At 41.0% G+C, this 19,397-nt stretch overlaps 1 protein-coding gene across 6 annotated transcripts in view; it reads left to right on the top strand.

Annotated features, from left to right (window-relative positions):
- Positions 1 to 19,397, top strand: part of ZNF827 (zinc finger protein 827) — a 125,319-nt gene that overhangs the window by 51,757 nt on the left and 54,165 nt on the right. For all 6 annotated transcript variants that reach the window (XR_014692862.1, XM_084518649.1, XM_084518648.1 and 3 more), the window contains 2 exons: positions 932 to 1,104; positions 10,018 to 10,501. Coding sequence is in view for 5 of the 6 variants with exons in the window: in XM_084518649.1 (XP_084374775.1) it covers positions 932 to 1,104; positions 10,018 to 10,501 (657 nt within the window). In the remaining variant the exon portion in view is untranslated. The remainder of the gene's footprint in view (positions 1 to 931; positions 1,105 to 10,017; positions 10,502 to 19,397) is intronic.

Here is a 19,397-nt window from a genome sequence, read left to right as displayed (position 1 = left end):
TTTATATTGAGGAAAAAGGGCTTCCAATTCTGCAATAATGCTAGACCTTTACAATAAGCAGAGGAAATTGTGGTGAGAGAATGAATGGATGGATGGTTGTGTATAGTCAGCAGCAAGGAATTTCTCTTTCCATCAACCTTGAGATGGTTCCACGCTCAGTAGTGTAACCATATTTGCTTGACAAAGGCCACCAAATCCTTTTCTTATCGTAGGTGAATTGGGCAGTAAAGCAGAGTGAAAACATTTGGGAAGGCAGTGGATTTAATGCCCTGGTAAGTAGAGGAGTACAAGGAAGCCCATGATTCTAGGACCCCTGATGGCTGAAGTTGCGGCAGCATCTGCTCGAGCCGTAGCTAAACAAGTTCAGCAGCAGGGGTTATGAAATCATTCACTTCTGGAGTTAAATATATCTGATATGCAATACCGGCATGCTTGGCAGTTAAGCTGTGAATTCTCCTGTTTTCTATCCTCCATATCCACCTGGCGATCGATCAGATATGGGAATGGATCATTTTGGAACACAGTTGAGCATATTTTCCATACGCTACTAACACTGGCATTTGATAGGAAATGAGGCTGCAAAGTGATGATTATGAGAGACATCCATCTCAGTTCAGTTAAATTATAAGGAGCATTAGGACCAGGTGAGACAGAGTAGCATCCCCTACTGATTAGCCAAAGGATGTTTGAGGCATTAACCTTTATAAATTATGGTGACCTTTCTTAGAGGGAGAATAACTAGATTAACGGGAAAAGAGACATGCACGGGGAGGAACTGAAATTTCTGGTACATATTGTTGTTTAACTGATGTGTCTCTTTGCAGATGAAATACTAGCATTGAAAAATGGTATCTTGAGTATGTTTACAAGGGGAAAGTGTTCGACAAGTGGCTGTAAAGGATCCTCTCTTTTTGTTCCCCCTTCTGCTAAGCCTCAGAAGAAGAAGGAGGAAAACCTTTCCAGTGTCCGATCTGTGGTTTGGTTATCAAGAGGAAGAGTTACTGGAAACGGCACATGGTGATTCATACAGGTTTGAAAAGTCATCAGTGTCCACTCTGTCCATTTCGCTGTGCCCGCAAGGACAATCTCAAATCACACATGAAGGTAAGGGAAGTGTTTACTAACATTCAAAACACTTGAGGTGTCAATCAAAAAATGATAGCACAACAAACCTATTTCAGTGGCATCTGCAAGAAGAAAATTTCACTGTTTGTACTACTAATTATGTGTTTATTTAAGTAAAGGCACCATAAAGAGGTAAAGAAATAAAATATTTTCCTTGCCTTGCCATTTTATGTCATGTGGAAGCCGCCCTGGGTTACATGCACAAGGTGCAGCACAAGCTGTCTGTGATGGTTTGAGTTTGGGACCTGGAACCACCGGAGGCAGGGGTGGTAGCTGAGATGCGACACCATGCAAACATAGCAGTGCTGCTTTCTGGCTGCGAGCTGGGATCTGCCTGGCGTTGCATTGCACTAAGAGAGCACACCAACTTGGCCTGCTGCTCTGCGGTTTGAACTTTTTTCATGCTGTGATTTTTAACTGCAGGTGCTTCAGAAGTGAAGTATCCAAAGCAGAGTGAAAAACAGGTTATTCTGTAATGTTTTGGTTTTGAATGTTTCTACTAAGTTCAAAAAATGTTTTTAACTCAGCCTATGCTTTAGATTCAAACTGAGAGTGACCATTTGAAGGAAGCAACATTCATGTTGGTATGGAGAAATACAAAAATGTAAAGAAACTGAAGTTTCTTTAGCTGAATTTAGCCAAAGTACTGCATGGCTGCAAGATAGGAAGTGTCTGGTTTTGTATAATGTAGGGCATGCTTGGTGAAGTAAAAATTGGTACCTGACCCATTAATCCATGGGTGAAGACGCTGAAGGGTAAAGTGTTACCTTGGTTAATGTACTCAGGCTGTGATAATAACAGTGAACCATAATAATGGTTAATATTTTTTTTATTGGGGCAAATGCGTGTAAGAGTACCAGAGTGGTGTTGAGGGGCACAGGAAAGTTGGTTCAGCTTTTATATAAGCTATTGCAACATCTGAGATCACTAAACAGGAGTCTCACTTTGTTTAGACTTGAGTGACTATTCACTTAAGTGTAAATTCAGATGATTCCATTGATCACAACAGCAGATCTTGTTGAATTTCAGGTCCTTGCTAGGTCTGAAAACATTCCCCCAAAGTCAGAGGCTCACCCCTTACCTCTCCTAGTGCGAATCAGTGCACTGTTCCCAGACATCCTTAGTGTATTGTGCTGGTCCTTGTCAAGTACAAATAGGTTTGGTATTTGCAACTACTTCTTTCAGGACTTGGTGTTTGATGTTGACTGGAGGGCTCAGATGACCCTCCGAAGTAGAAGACGTGAAGGAAGAGGAACTAAGCATAATAGGAAAGGTTTTTTATTTTCAGTTGTTGACAACCTGCACAGAGGCATGAACCGCCTAAAAGCTTGCTATTCCTTGGTGGAAACCTGTTGTTGTGCCCTGCTTTGTGACAGACATCCCTATTATTCCCTGCAGAAATTCTTGATCTCTGCTTTTTGTGCCTTTTTGGAATTATTTTTTTACAGGTTGAAGGCCTATTCCTTCCTTTTTCACATGGTAATTTCCATAGGAGCTCATAAATAGGATGTTGGAGAAAATGAGGCACTTTTTCACTGTCTCTGAGTGCTGTCACGTTGCTATCTGAAGCCCTTGTGTGCTCCTAACATAAACCCCTTCGTTAACTAAGTCCATGTTGTCTTAAGATTGTTTTATAAAACTAGTTGCCCAGTATTTGGTCTTTTATTTTTATTATAGTCTTCCGGATAGGTGCATAAAATCACAAGTGTGAGAATCAGCAAGATAATGTTTTCCCTTAATTTCAGTGGCTTTCATATAATTGTCTTAGTTGAGTAGGCCATTCATAGAAACACTGCCTATGAAGGCAGAGCAGAGCTGCCTGTAGCTCTCTTCTCTTCCTCCCCATGAGCTGACTGTAGCGGCTGGTCAAGACTGCAAAATTATGGTACTAGGCTGGTGTTTGTTCCTATAAGTCAATTTTTACTCTAGGATGCTATCACAAGCTAAGCTGGCTTTCTTTATGCTGCTCTTCAATTTTCAGGTTTTATGGTCCATTGATCAGGATGGCAGGCAAAACCTGTTGAGGTGTTTTGTCCAGCTGTGGTCTTCAAAATCTGATAGCATTGTCCATGTTTCCTCCAAGGCAGCATAGCTCTGGGCTGGAGTACCTCCTCTTTTTTTCTGGGTTCTTGTGGGCATTTTCCATTGAAGCTGTTAGTTTAGAGTTTTGATTTCCATTAGTGGTTTGTGTGAGTGTCAACTTGGGGCTTCCTTATTGTGTGTATCTTTAGGGTAGTGATTAACTATCTAAATAATAAGTTATTTTATGGTAAACTCGAACTGATTGGCCAAGAATACATTGCCAATATTTTTGGTGTCTTGTCCCCTGCTAGAGAATATCTTAATAGAGAGAGCTGGAGCGATTCCAGCCCTGACCGTATTCAGATCTACATGTGCTACCCACCGTGTCGATGAAAGCTTTCTTTCAGTAAGGGCACTTTGCCAGGACCAACTCACAACTGGAGGCGAGGAAGTGAAAGGCAAGAAGGGAAGCAAAAGAAAAGTTTCCACGCAGGCACAAAATGAACAAGGGAGACGGAGTAGCTTGCCTTTTAAGGCACATTGTGTTATCTATAATTGTTATATGGCATTCAGATTCCACAGTGATAGGCACCTTAGAAAAATCCTAAAATAGACGCAGTACAGAATTTTATTAGTCTATTTTGGAGACAAATTATAGTACTTGCATAACCACAAGTTTTGGTCCTTCTTCACAAGAATCTGAGGGTAGCATCTGAGGACTTGATTCTGGTACCATAGTGTGGTTTCCAGGGGCCCAGAGAATGCTGAAAGTGAAGCTGAAGAAAATGACTGGGTAACAGAGGTGTCCTGTCCAGGCAGGCAGCAAGGGCTGTGCTTGAGACCTCCTCTCCGTATATCTAAACACATACTCAGTTTGAACATGTTATTTTCTTCTTGAGTGAAAGGATATCTTATGTACTGCTTCTGAAGCTGCAGAAAGCAACAGAAAGGGGTGGTGTAATTCAGCAAGATGTTTTCAGGCTTTTCTGTTTTTCCTGGTAGGGAAGTAGGGATTAAATTTACCTCAGAGCAATACCACAAGCATCAGTCAGATTTTGGCCAATTGATATCTTTGGATCATGCACATATCTTCCTCAGCAATTGGTGGAAGGACAGGCTGTGAGATCATACGGATATGTTCCAAGAAAGCAACAGGATATTAGCCTGAGTACTTGGAAGGGGGAATGAGGAAGAGGAGCATATGGCCAAAAATAATATCTATAAATGTTCCTTGTGCTGCTATATAGACATAATGCAGAAACGGTTGAGCCAGCTCTTCTAGCAGTGGAAAAGAAGTTTAGTGTTATGAACTTGTGCTGAAGCATGATGGTAAGACCAAAAATGAAGAAATTGAAGATTAAGCTTAACAGAAGAGGCAGATGCAGTGGCAGGCAGGTCACATGGTGCTCAGCTGCAGCATCTTCGTGCCACTGTAGCCTGTGAAGAAGGACCACGTAGTGAGATCTTAGATTAATACTTCCGTGTCGTATTCAGCGGGTTCTAATCAGCCTGCGGATCAGAGGGAGGCTGTTCATTACACGATAGCAGGGGTAAGAAAAGGCTCTGAAGAATGTATCTAGGTACTTACCATAGTGATTTGCCTCTTCCTCTTTATCCCTCAGCAAAGTTCAGAAAACCACATAAGCATTTATGGTCCGTTTTGGTGGAAGTACAGAACAGGTTACTTCAAAGCATCTTCACCATGCTGGGGGAGGAGGCTGGCTGTGTTTTACGAGAGTTTTTTGTTTAGTTTTGTTTAATCTAACCTTAAAGAGCCAGGGGAGGCTCCTGTGCTTCCATTACCTCACCTCAGCTGATGGGTGGTACTACAAACTTGCATTTCTTTTCAACAAGTGAAATCTGTGCCTCGAGTCTCAGATACGTACAAGTGACTTCAAATACCTACCCTTTAATCTCATCACTCTTTGTATATGGTACAAGAATACGACAGGAAAAACACGTATACCTTAAATCTGGAAACAAAGTTTTTGAACAGGTAGTCCAGTCCTGCAGAGAGGCTGTTCTTCTCCTTTGCTTTTTAAGCAAAGCAAGGAACCAGTTTCAAAAAGAAAACGCTATGTAAATAGTGTATATGTCCTGAGGCGAAGGATCATACCAAAACCAGCACTGTGGCACTAAACTTCTGAAAGTACAAGATTTTAAAAATGAAGGAGTTTATCAGAAAGCGTGAAAGGAAATGGTAGAGGGCACGTGATAAATGCAAAATAAAGATCTCTCAAGTGTGTCTGGATGCAGTCTCAGTAGGCTTTTTACTACAAGATTAAAAAAAGCAGGGGGGAATAGGTGAGGAGGCAAGTATGTATAAACGTCAGGTTGTCGTAATTGTTGATTGTAGTAGTTCGTAAACAGATGCTCCTCATGTTAATCCACGTCAAACAAAAGTTGGTGAGAAAAAAAAAAACAACCTACAGTGGGCAAAGAAAAACTTGATAATTATGTCAACGAGAGTAAGTCAGAGTGAGTAGCCAGAAGCAAACAAAATTCAGACACATGCAATTACACCCTGTATGTGCTAATTTTGCTTAGGGATGAATGTCCTCTTTATTTTCCCCTTTATTTTGAGTGTGGAAAAAAAAAATGAAGCAAAAGCAAAACAAACAAACAAAAACTCACAGACAACAACAAACCCAATAAAACCTGCAGAGTCCTGCAAAGGAAAGAGGAATGCCAAACTTTCCCTTCCTGTGCTTCTTAACTAGAAGGGAGAGTCTGTGCAAGCAGCATTACCCCAACTTTACGGAAGTGGGCAAGAGAAGATCTACCTCGTTGGTTCTACAAAATTGCAGGAGTAGTCTGTGTCGTTGTTCCTCTCATCCCTGCTTCCCCTTGTTCAGTGTTAGGTGGGGTCACACCACTTAAACTGGCTGGTAAATCTGCCAGGATGTTGCTTTTAAGTATGAAAAGATGATTTAACAAACTGCTTGTGATACCAGGAACGGCAGTATGTCGACAAAAAATGTAACGAAATATAGGATGATGTGATATGATAGGGACACGTGGCTTCTGTAAAAGAAAATCATGTGTTCTTCTACTAAGATGTTTTGAGCATGTCAAGAAAATCATGGACTTGAGAATCAGTTGAAATTTATTTGGCCTTTAAGAAAGCCTTTGGCAAAGCTGCTCACTGAGAAGCTGCCAAATAAATTAGGCGATGTGATGTACTATAGCAAATTAGAAATTCACCAAGAGATGATAAAACAAAGGGTAGGAAGAAATTAGCAATGTTAAACATGACAAAAGGCTAACAGAGGGGTGTTCCATTGCGAAGAGTGGTGTGTAGTTTAGAAAATATGATGTGCACAAAATAATGTCTGTGGGTAAGAGAACTGTAGACAATACAACCTTGTGTACACAAATCAAGATTAGAAAAGGCAAAACTTGAAAGAGAACAAAAAGAGGCTAGCTGACAGATAAATGCAAGGCCAAACGAAGTTACTGTTGACAAATACAAGGTAGTGCACCTTGGAAACAGCAGCCTAAACTAATCATGCACCTGACTGTCTTTAATATAATGAACTGTAACTACTCAGGGAAAATATCTGGGTATCATTGTAGACAGTTCAATGAAAACCTTTTCTTTGCATGTGCAGTAGTGGTTAAAAAGCACGTTAGGTATTCAAATGTGTGCAGAACAGAACAAAAATAACACTGAAAATATTACAATGCTATTACAAACATATGCTGTGCTGCCACTTCTGATATTCGTTTCTGATGCACACTGTGCATCAAAAAGATACATTGGGATTAAAAGGGGTTTGAAAAGCTGGCAATGGAAATGAGTAGTGGGATGGCAAGAACTCCTTTGAAGAAAGAAATTGCAAAGAATGGAACCGCTTGGTTTAGGTGTGATCAAAATAATGCACGTGGTAGAAAAGAAAATTGAACTGACTCTTTTTTGTCTTTCTTGTTATGTGCCAATGAGGAGGCAGCAAGAGAAAATGAAAGAAAGAAACGAACAAAAAGAACCAATAGATATATTGTACCCAAGTCCTCGAACTGTGTCTAAAGTTTGTAGGAAGCACGTAGCTCGGCTGAAACTTACTGTGTACTTCATATGAAGTGCACACAGCAAAAATTGTAGAACTGCAAAACACCATTTGAGACTGGGAAGACTGTAATATTTAAAAAAAAAAAAAAAAGTATACTTTGCACTGTCAAGGAGAATATCCACAGTTAAATGAAAGAAACTCAGAAGGAGAAGTCCTTCAATGTTTTTGACATAAGTCAGAGCATGGTTTTATGGGATTTTGGAAGAGCCTTTCTTTATGTGCTCTGGTTTGTTGCAGCATAATTCAGAGAGATCCAAATCTGTCAGCAGCCAGGCTCAGAGTGGGACTCTGGAGAAAACTTTCCAGCTGCCCTCTCATCTCTTCTTGCCTGTGGTTCTTGCTGTCACCAGGGAATAGGAGCCGGGTCAGGCTCTGCGTTTGTCCTTGCCAGAGGTTATCCGTCCCCCATTGCAGTAGCGCCGCCACCAGCAGCAGCAGCCTAACTGAGTCTGAAGAGGACGCCTGATGGTTTGGGTAGCACTAGCACACTGTACGAGCCATTCCCTGGGTTTTAATTCTGTCATTCCTTGGCTGCAAGTTGTAAAAAGGCTTTAATTGAGGAGAAATCCATTGGTGATATTGCTATTGTCTTTGGACTGGAGAGAAATCCAAGTCAGATGAATCAGCCCCCCATTCTCCAAAGGTACCGCAGGGGTGGCGTGCCGTGCTCCTGGGAGGAGAGGGAGGGCTCCCACACAGACTTTGCCACCCGTCTGCAGCAGTGACAGCCTTCAGAAGGCATCGCAGGGATGGCTGCGGTACGGGGCCTCTGGAAGAAGCGGCTGAATATGTAGGCAGGGAAATGTTGATTGGTGGGGATCCTGGAGACAAACTCTGGCACACAGGATCTCAGTGGGTGTAAGAGAGAAAGTTGCCATGGTGAGAGTGCCTGCTGCCATTAGTACCTCTCGGTGCTCTTCATGGAGGAAATAGCTTGCATACTGCTGCGCGCCCAGACCAGCCAGTTTCCAGCCATGGAGATAGACGACCTGGTTGGCATTTCCGCTGTAACCTATTAATACTTAGAATTTATTGTGCTTCTCTTCTTCTGCAAGGTTATTGCTTTAAAATTGTCTTAGGCTAGCATTAGCTTTAATTTTTTGTTGTTGTGAGTTGCAATTTTGAGATTCCAGAATTTGTCTGTAAATGTCAGGCTTATACAATGCCGAGAATGTAATTCTGGGAAGCGGCTGGCCAAGAGAAATTCTCTTTTGCTATCTGTTTATTTAGCACCTAATCTCCAGAGCCCTTGAAGAACCATTGAATAAAAAGTTAGGCAGCGCTGGTGGAAATGTGTTTTCACTGAATGCAAAAAGGGCTGCAAGAGGGAGGTCTACCAGCATCACGTTTTTGCAGACCTGAGTTCAGGTGCGATGCACGTCGAGCTGGGGATGCTGGATAGGAGCTTGTGACTGAATTCCTTCGTGGCTTTTGGGCTCCCAGGCTTCAGCAGCAAGCCATGATTTCCTGGCACAGGTGGCTGCTTCTGAGCCAAGCCCAGGGAGCTGGGGATAGGGTGCCTCTCAGTAGGGTGGGGGAATGACGCCTGCTTTGCCAAGAGTTCATTGAACCCCTCCGTGTTTCAGGTGAAATATTTTACGTTCAACAAATTGCCTTTTTCCAACAAAAATCTGGCTCAGTGCAATGTTTCCAGCCAACTCAAGTCACAAGTGAAAACGAATGTGTGGAGCTCAATCTGGTGCCAATTTGTCTTAATCACGTGGTCATCAATTAGTAAGGAGCAAACGTATGCATTTGCTGGTCTTTCTGGAGGGAGTAGCCCTGAGTGCTACTGTCAAGATTTAAAATTTATTTGTGAAGCTATGGAGACAAAACTTTTTAATACACCTGTGATTATTATGCTGAGCTCAATTATTCCTTTCCTTTCATGAGTACTGTGTTAATCAAGAAATTGTATAACGTGTGTACATAGTTTATATTAATGAGTGTGTCTGCTCAGGTAGATAATATGTAAACCACTGCCGATGGACGGATGGATAGAGTGCCTTTCAAAACATAATCAGGGTTAGGCCTGGGGATGCTAGATGTTATATAGTCGTACTGGAGCACGCAGTCTCTGTGAGAAAGAGCGTGCAGTCCAAATATGAGGACAGTAGGATTAACTGCAATCACTGACTGACAGAATTAGCTGTCAAACACCATCTCTCCTGTTTGTAGTTTATGATAACAAAGCTGTTTATTTTCTGGGAGAATTAATTTGCAAGGAACTGCTTCAATAGCACGTTGGTATTGCCAGGTGTTGTGTCTTTACCCTAATAGTTCGTAAATTGATGATGGACGTCGCTATGCAGGTTGATGTTTTGCTGGGCTGCTCTGAACAATTATTTATGAGGTTGCACAGAATGATTGTGCTTAGCAGGACATATAATAAATAGGTTCTTGTGGAGTTCCTTTGTTTAGTTTTGTTTTTAATCAAGGAAGCTGCTAGTTATAGCTTGGAAACCTTTTTTTTGCACACTGACAGGTCATCAGGATCAGGTCAGAAAAACTGTTTCACCCAAAGCAGACTTCATCACTTCCATGCCACAGAGCAGATGTTTCTGATTTATTTTTTTCAGTTGAGTCTGATGTTTATGTTGACTTATGTGTGAAAGAATCCTACTGTTCATAGTACCTGACCTCCTTCCAAGTGCTCCGAATGCAGAGTTCATTCATTAGTTAAATTTTCTTTTTTTTTTTTTTTTTTAAAGCGGTGTCAGGCGCGTTGAGCTGAGATTTCTGTAATGCTAGTAAACTGCTCTGCTTAATACATGCTTTTATCTTTCACCTCTTGAACCAGGTTCATCAGCACCAAGACAGGGGTGAGACCTTTCAATGCCAGCTATGCCCTTTTACTTCCTCCCGCCACTTCAGCCTGAAACTCCATATGCGTTGCCATCAGCATTTCCTCAGGACAGAATCCAAAGTGAAGGAGGAAATACCAGAAACTGAGGTGAAGGGGTCACCACAGCTAAATAGTGACTCCTGCTCGGGACCACAGAGGGAAGGAGTTGGACCTGACCTTATGGGATCAGCATCTGTATCTAAAACGCCTGATGTGGCTGGGCAGGCTAGTGGAGGAGTTCCACCTTTACTAGTGAAAGAAGAGCCCAAAGATGACAATGGCATCTCAGCTGCACCTTTTGCTCTTAGCACTGTTGACAGAGCCCCCAACAACACAAAGCTGAAAGAATCCTCTGACTTTGTGGCCAATACGGCATCAGCACTATTCAGCCAAGACATCTCTGTCAAGATGGCATCAGATTTTCTTATGAAGCTGTCAGGTAATTGAGCAGCAAGCACCAGCAGCGGCAGCTGCTCCTTTGATGGGCTAAGAAACCTTTGCCTTGGGTCTGCTAAGTCATTGAATTGCAGGGAGAAAAACATTGCAACTTCTTAACTTGTAATTTCTTGACTCTTTGGATAAGAAAAGAGGTGCATGATAGAGGGAAGAGGGAAAGCAGTCAGAGAAAAGAAAAAGAGAGGGGTTTTGCTGTTTAATTATTAAAATCTGGGATTGGGAGTGAGAACTTGTTTTCCAGGCTTTGATATTTGCTGACAAATTACCTTGGCAAATCTCATTTGGTGTGTTTTTTCAGGCCTGCTAAATATCTGTAGTTCTGGTTTAAATTCACTGAGGGTCACAAGCACCCAGCATGTTAGAAAATTCAGCTCTTAACTTCTCTGCCTTTAACCATCTGTTAAATAGCACCAATAAGTGATTGGTGACCTTCCTTTCAGAGTAGCATATGATGTCTAACTAGTCAATGCTTGTGAAGTATGAATGTTACTGCATTTCTTGATTATTAACGTGAAATTGGTCGTCCTAGAGATTTGTGAACATTTCTTAAAAATATTCTAATTGAAATCCATATCTAATGCAGAACGTGTTTACTGTGGTTTCTTTTTCATTGTCAGATTATTGCTGTGAGAATGATATTCAGATGCGTGAGTCTGAAGTGGAGAACGTGTTTAGGGAAAATCTATTATTTTATGTGCTCTCTTATTGATTTGACTGAACATTTCAGAGCTGTGGACATGCTAGGAGTTTGTTCTATACTAAATGTTTTCAAAATTGGCCTTTAATTCTTAAAGAGAAAGAAGTCAGGAAAAACGTCCCTGGAGGAACTTGTGTTTCACAAGGAGAAGACAGTCTGTGTTTCAGGCTTCGGAGCCAGAAGGTACCCTTTTCAATAGAGAATAATTGGTCACCTTTTTCCTTTAGATGGAACGTAAGTTGCATTTCAGTAAATTTTACTGTCAGGTAAAGTAGGAAAGTAGCTCTGACCCTGCCTAGGTGGAACTGCAGCCCTGTATTGTGGCAAGGTTTGCTGTCCTCATCTGCTCAGGATGACCAAGAAAAAATGAGCAAAGATGAGTCTGTTTCATCTGCACATTGTTTAACTGAGTTTCGAATTTGAACTCTATACAAAATCCATTTTTGCTGTCTGACAGCTGTCCTGTACACATTGTCATTCTGATGTCTCTTTTAAATGTGCATCATACACCCCGTGGCTCAGTGCCTCGGCTGCACCGACCTGTGGATGGTAGCGCTCGTGGGGGATGCATGTAGCAAGAAGTAGAGCAGAAAGCAGGAGAGGGGGAAAGGGCTGGATGCTGAAAATCATGCAACGTTTCAATGTGTTGTTTTTCATGTAGCTGTTGATGGGGAGCTGTTTACAGTTTGGCAGCCGGTCATGTTTTCAGTGTCTGATCTATTGGCATGAGAAAAAGGATACAAATGTACATTATTCATGCAAAAGGCCTATGCAGTTATTTTATGGTGACTTACTAAAGGTCTTGAAACCTGACTTGTATGCACTGTTACCTAGCAACATGTTATAAAGTCACTGGGGGAGTGAGATGTATCTGTAATTTCGTATGTGTGCATATTTGGATGAAAATGTACTGCCAGTCACCAAGTTTACTACACAAGGAGAGCAATGTTCAAAGGAACAGAATTTCTTTTCTCCTGGGATTTGTATTGTGTTATATACATTTAGCTTGTGCTTTCCTGCACACAACGTGCATAAATTCAGAGAATAAGTAAAAGAAATTCTCTTTAAACAAGTTGGCTAAGTAATAGCTGCATTTTTTGACTGCTTGCTGTGCTGAACCAAGTTCCTTTGAGTGATTTCTTTATTATGACACTCTCTTCTTAGGCCCATCAGAACTTCAATTATTGGCCTTACCTTTTCCATGATATAAATCTTTTGACATCTCAAACCGTATATGCCAATTGTAACAGCCAACACAGATTTGTCGAGACCAAATTATGTCAAAACAATCTAATTTTCTTCTCTGACAGGCCTTGTGGCTAAGAGAGAAGCAGTAGACAGATATCTAAGCTTTTAGAATTTGGCATTTATTCTTATTGAATATTGATGGTTTAAATGAACATTTATTTTTGCTTGCCAATGTTTATTGCTCCTCCTCTTCTTTGTTAGCTTCAGTTTCTGCGTCTCCAGTTTCACAGGGAACCTTGGGGTCTGTTGGTTTTCATTTCTGGGCAGTTTCAGCCTCTTGTTTCTCCAAGTGTCTGACCCAGAGGCATGCTTGCCTCCCTTTGCACCCAAGAGATGCATTCTCCAGTACCAGCTCAGAGCTTAACTACTGCATCTGGATGGAAAATGGTACCAAATCAGTGGTTATTAGCTATCATCACTTCTGAAATTGAATCTTCATAAACATGTATATAATCTTAACTCAGTATTATTTCTGATTGTGCAATGTGGTGCTTCTCTACTCTAGATGAACTGGGTATCAGCTGGCTGGAAAACAGCACGTTGAGAGTAGCTTGCAGGCCAAAGACAAAGGTTGCCTTGAAAAGGGAGCAGGGAGAAATGTGCAGCCATTCAGCAGACAGTTGCACAAATAGAAAATCAGGAACAGCAGCTAAGTAGCAGATCTGTAGGAAGGGAACAGGAGTTGGTAACATCATACCGTTGCTAGAATGGCAGTCATTGTACTGGGATGTATAAGGAGAGAAACGGCCCCAAAGAAGGGGGATGTGATACTGCCCTTCTTAGATGTGGTAAAGTCCAAGTTCTTGGCATTATTGTTCATGAAGAGCATGGACAGCTGGGAGGGCTTCAAAGGAGAGCAGCAGAATTGACTAGAGTTTGAGAAAACATTTCCAGTGAGGATGCATGAAAGGGAGTGAGGTTGTGAAACCCATAAGAAGACTATGAGAGTTGAGGGTGAATAATCTGATGTTGATTCCTGATGATTAGGACAAACACTAAAACACTTATCTATTGCTATAGGTTTTAAGCTAGCATTAGAAAAATCTTTCCAAAACTTGAGGTTTTTAAACTTCTAATTGGCTGGAGAGATTGGGACATCTCCACCACTGGAGATCTTTTAAAAAACAGATAGCTGCCTGTCAGATATGGTTGATCACCTATCAGGCAGTAGGATGGACTAGATACATGTGTCTCGGTCAGTGAACCATGCAACAGCAGAAGCAGTTACAGGAAACTCCAGCTGAACAGCAAGCAGCAAGCTGTAGAGTAGCAGAGGGGAATTACAGGTGTTTGAAGTTGGACCTGATTTTGAAATGTTCATAAATGAACTGAGATGATAGGGCTCAAAAAGGCTTCTGAATTTTAGTTCAGAAAGACTTTAGATTCAAAGAGGTAGGGCAATGCTGGTTTAGATGACCTTCAAAGATCCCTTCAGTCCTAATTTTTGTATGATTCAGTGACACATTGGTTGCCACAAATATTTTTGGATGCATGCAAATCATGAACTAGAAAATAGGAACAAACATTGAAATCTTTTCCAGATTCCTTTTCCTAGGTCCTACCTTAAGGTGGAAGATGCTTTTAAATTCATAGTGATATAAAAGGATTCTCTGAAATTTTATTTAACTTTGGAAGGATTATTGTTTATAAAGAAAATTAGTTGAAGACTCTTAACATATACCCTTACACTAGAAGAATATTTAAGCATGGGTCTATTTTTACCTTCAAACCTTCCCCCTCTTATTTTCAGTGGGATTGCCTGTGTGCTTTAAGTTGCCCAAATACTTTGCTGGATCGGTGCTTTGCCAGGATGGTTTGTTCCCCCACTCCACTAATTCCTTGTCACTGCATTCGTATCATAATTTGCAGAGTATTTGCTTTTCCTGTTTTTAAAATTTCATTGGTAGACGTTATACAACACATCTCTTTAAATTCTGATGCCCTTCCACCCACTTCTAAGGCTTCTTTTCTTCTGTAATAAACCATGGCTTTCACAGTGCTCCAAATTACCATGGCCACTGTGCTCTAGTGAAGTTATTACTGTGCCTATGTTGTGCACAGCAGTTACTTTTCATAACATTCGAAAATAAATGAAACCCATCAAAATGAATGGGATTCCTGCACTATTGATCTCCAAGGAATTCTGTGTGGAAATAGTAATTGTAAAGCATACTTCATGCCTGGCCTCCTTCCCCGACTTCTCTGTGTTCACCAAGTGCATTACTCTAGGAAGCATCTCTCTCCATCTTCTGACGTTGTGTGTGCCTTGCTTCTGCAGTTCTTTTTATGTTCCCCAGGTTACTTGCATGGAAAAACTTTAATATAGAAAGGGGGAAGGAGGGATAACAGGCATGCTGAGTGTTTGGGGCTGGCCACGTTAAACAAAGAAAAACAGGGGTTCCTCCCAGTTGAAGTCACGTCTGATGTCACTGCCGTGCGAGGAGTCAGATCTTGATTTTGGAAAGTAATGCCAGCGTGGGATTTTGGTGGCTGTCCAAAGGACTTGGGCTTTGCATTCATGTTTCCTGAGCTGATTCCATTAATGGAGTAACAAAGTTGTAAATCATCAGACAGCTACACACAAAATACTAGTAGATAAGCTAAGGAACTGCTTAGCTTACCCATTCTGTTTGACTTTTGAAAAGTACTGCATTCCCTAAAGGTAGCACAAGTAACTTGAAATGTTGCAGCATTTGCCATTGACAGTACTGAACTGGCTGGCTTGAAGACTCTTCGAGCAGCTATTTTTAATAAAATAAAAGCATGTCCAATTAAGTTGTCATAATTGATGCATTTGTGTAGTAGGTTCCAAAGAAAAGACCATGCTGTCTATATTTAGGATTCCTAGTTTATGCCAGAATGTAAATTTTCAATTGGAATATGTAAGCGGACAGGGCTGGCAATTATTCAGCCATATCCTTCATTTAAAAATACTGCGAATTCCATAATGCTGCTGTCGGTGCAAATACCCCTGATGTCATCGAGATCTCTTTGAAGTGCCTCTCCAGATCCACATTTTCATAAAATCTATATGAACCTTTAATTTCAAATAAAACTGAAAAAGTGCAATAGCACAGCTAACGAAAACTCATGCAAATCTTTGCCACTGCTATGCCACCACCCTTCTCATCCCTTTTCAGCAATTGGTAGTCTTAGGTCCAAGAATTTCCTGGTATTCTTAAAACCATATGCATCATATTTTATACCTTGTAGAAATAGAGTTTAGCAAGATAAAGCAGTGTAGACTCTGCTCTAATTCAGTTGTTTAAAATGCAATATAACAAATTGCTTTTTTGTTTACTCAGCCCAATGCAACTTAAAGGAAGACGTAAATATGATTCTGAACCAGCTCTGTGCTTACAACTTTGTTTTAATATCCACAGAAACTCTTACATTTAGGAACAGCTAGACTGATGTCTCTTGCTTCCCTGATTACACCATTACTCTGGGCAGAAGCCCTAGCTCATGAGCCACTCTGTCAGATCTATTCAAAACAGGAATTGAGGACATTGTTAGTTCAATCATCTCCAATTATTTGTTTTGTTTTGTTTGTTTGTTTAATTTTCATAAACAACTATAAAGGTCATTCTGGTGGCACTTCTCTCTTTCTCTGTTCCTATGTAGAGAGAAGAAATTTCCATACTCCAAGGATGTTCTCCAAGTTCTTTCCTATAAGCAACAAATTTTGCTTTGCTCCTCCTATGCTGTTCCCCTTCTTTTCTTCTGCTCCCCAGAAGTTCACGTAGTCTGCTGTTGTTTTGGTTTTAACCTGGAAAGAAGACCACTGTCTTAGCAGATGTTACAATTTTGTTTAGCAGGTGGGATGTTGGCTGTATACCAGACATCTTGGGGTAGGGGGGCATGTCCGGTCCTCCAGGTGCTGCAGCAATTTGCCAGATCCCTCCATTGCTGTTGGACTAAAATGTTGTATGTTGCAGGAAGCACGGCCGAAAGCACGACAGATACCAGCAGAGTCAGATCATGCTCCATTTTATTGCCCAAATAGCCTAACTTGTATAGTGAACTTAACAGGGGCGGACAGTGTTTCACACCAAGATTATTGGTCAAAAGCACTCAGACAAACAACTACAAGAAAACAACCCCACCTGCAAGAAAACAACCCCCTTGTGATTAGCAGTCACATAGACCTTGTCCTTGAGGCCAGCTACTGGTAACAATATTTTCCTGAATTCCTCAATTGGGTGATGTGGAAACACTGTCATGGGAGCTTCTCATAGTTGCCCTGGTAGCTTGGTTTGCTCAGCTACAGCAAGCCATGGGATTCCTGCTGTCTCAAAAATCCCTCAACAGTTGTACAATTCTGAGAGGGGAGTAACAGGACTGGTCACTCTCCAGTGTTGTGGCTCATTTTGCTTGACTATGGGTCCTTAAATGCAAAACAGCTTTAGAGAAGATCAAGATAATTAGCGACCTTTTCTAGACCGCTGCTTACACAGTTTCAACATACTTAAGCTAGATAATTTGGAAGACCTCATATTTTAAGTGGTCTCTGGAAGCCCTGAGGTGGCAAGTCTTGGCACTATCATACTTCTCGTGATCATCTATTCTGCCATTCCACTGCTTTGATAAAAAGCAATGTTTAAATGCCAAGTGTCCTTGAGCCATAAGTAGCTTCCCATCCTCCTCTTTGCAGCCCTATATGCTGGTTTCTTTGGCTGAGGGCAGAATAAAGGGTTTTGAAAATGAAATGTAATTGAGTTAGCACTCCCAGCAAGGGTAAGTAAAATGACTTGCTCTTGGACAGGTCAGTACTCCAGGGCAGGAAGCACTAAAAAGAAATGAGAGACCAGCAAGATTGTCCTGCTAGAAGAATAGTATTTCTCCTTTTGGGCCATTTACGGTGTGGGCAGCCTCTGTGTGTAATAAGTTGAAGATGATTTATCAGCCCAGTTGGATCTTAGTCTGGAGATTCTCCAACAGATCCCAGTTGTATAAATGTTCCTTACAAAAGCCACTGGTCGCTTCTTCTGCAGCATTTGTATCCCTTACTCAGTTCTTGAGCGTCCCCAAACGTAAGCCATAGTCTCCATGATGAGTGCCCTGCTCTCATCTATCAGTAGTCGAGGATCGCTGTGATGGTGCAGCAGTGTACGGTGGCATTAGAGATTTTCAGCACTGCTTCTTTTGACCCAGACTGTAGATTGTTTTTGTCATGGCCTTCTCTTTTGTGGGGGCATTTTTGTTGTGGATTCCCTCCCCCCCCATCCCATGTTCTTTGCTCAAACAAGGTGGCCAACTCCTTGCTGTTTGTAACTTGTAACTGAACTTGGCTGAAGCAATCAGCCCATTTTTCCTTTCTCAATTAGAAACATTTTGAGCATTCAGAAATCCTCGGTGAGTGGACTGATGCTGTTAGCAGCTCTTATCAAAGCGTTTCAGATTAGTGGCAGATGCCCAAGGCTTTTCTTGTGGCATTTGGCAGTTTGAGAAAAGTGTTAAAAACTTTGATCTTCTACTTTTGCCAAATGGATCAAATGATCCCAGTTTCCAGGAAGATAAAAAATGGCATTTGGGAATCTTCTTTGATTTACTTTTTCAGGATATGGAATGGAATGGAATGAATGTAGAAGTATCAGCCCTGCTTCAGAGACTGCTGCCTGTTGGTTGGGTTTTCAGTGTTGTTCCTCCCTCCCCTCACTGTGTATTTCTAAATTAAATTGCTGTCTTTTTTTGGATTCAGTCCGCAGGCAACACATCCTTCAGTCTGTTCTCATTGCAATTCAGGATGAATGTAAGTTAACTACAAATTAAGTATATGTACGTGTATCTATTTTCATATGTAGATAGATGATGTTATTCCTTCTGGGGAGTAATAATTTTGTAGTTCAAAAATACTTTAATAGACTCCAACATCATCTCTTTAATCCTTGTCTAGTTCCTTTTTTTTTTAATATAAAAAGATCTTTCAGTCTTAGGGTTTTTTGTTTGTTCGTTTGTTTTTAATTGGTCTATGTCAACTTTTTATTTCTCTTATTTGCAGTTATTTTTCTTAGATCTGTTTATTCTCCCTAATATAACTAGTGGATGCATCATAATGGCTATTATCCCTTTGTTAGAAATCATGACTTTTTTTTTGTCTATAGTTTTAATGTATGAATCTGGTAGACTGGACAGCCTCCCCCCTTAATAAAAAAGTCCTTCTCTTTAGGTTTCATTTACACTGGAATCTGCTTTAACATGTTTCAAGAAAGAGCAAAAGCCCCAGTAATTGAAGCAATACTGTTGAAACAGACCTAGTAGTTGTCTGATTTTGTTTTTGTTTTCCTGGGAAAGAAAAGTGAGGTAAATATACCTGGTTTTTGGGATTTGTCTGATTAAGGTGTTTGATTTTTGGAAAGTGTGGTCAGTGAAAGGAATGTGCTGACAGTTAACAAAACAAGTATCTACCTCTTTCCTAGTTTATTAATTCTATCTTTGGACTGTTTGGTCCAAAACAAAGTGACTAGAGTGGGCAGAACCAGCTACATAGTTAAGAACATTAGTCCTGGATTTCTTTTTTCCTCTGACATGGTATTGCCAAATGCACATCATCAAGACTTCTCTGGGTTGTTGGACCTTGGCTACATTTTGTTTCTCATAGGTGAGGTCTGATAGACATACAGGGACAAAATGAGTGTACAGATCATGAAGAGCTCATTTGGGCTATGACAAATGTTACACTGGTAGATTTGTTATCAGGGTAGCTTTTGCGTTGGTGTCCTGGGTGGTGGCTCAAAGTGTGAGAGCGCAGGGGATCCCATAAGGCCGCTGTCATTGCAAACTAGGGCCTGATTCTGAGTTAAAGTTCCTAGCTTTAGGCTATGATATTGCATACTTTTAGTTACAGTTGTTTTACTTGTGTGTAGATGTTTTTGCTTTGATCTTAACATGTTTTTTGGTAGACTATGGTGAAAGGTTGCAAATACACTGACCT

Source organism: Aythya ferina (genome assembly GCF_964211825.1).
Source record: "Aythya ferina genome assembly, chromosome: 4".
NCBI lineage: Eukaryota > Metazoa > Chordata > Aves > Anseriformes > Anatidae > Aythya > Aythya ferina.
The sequence above is the reverse complement of the archived record's forward strand: the minus strand, read 5'-3'. Positions and strand labels throughout refer to the sequence as shown.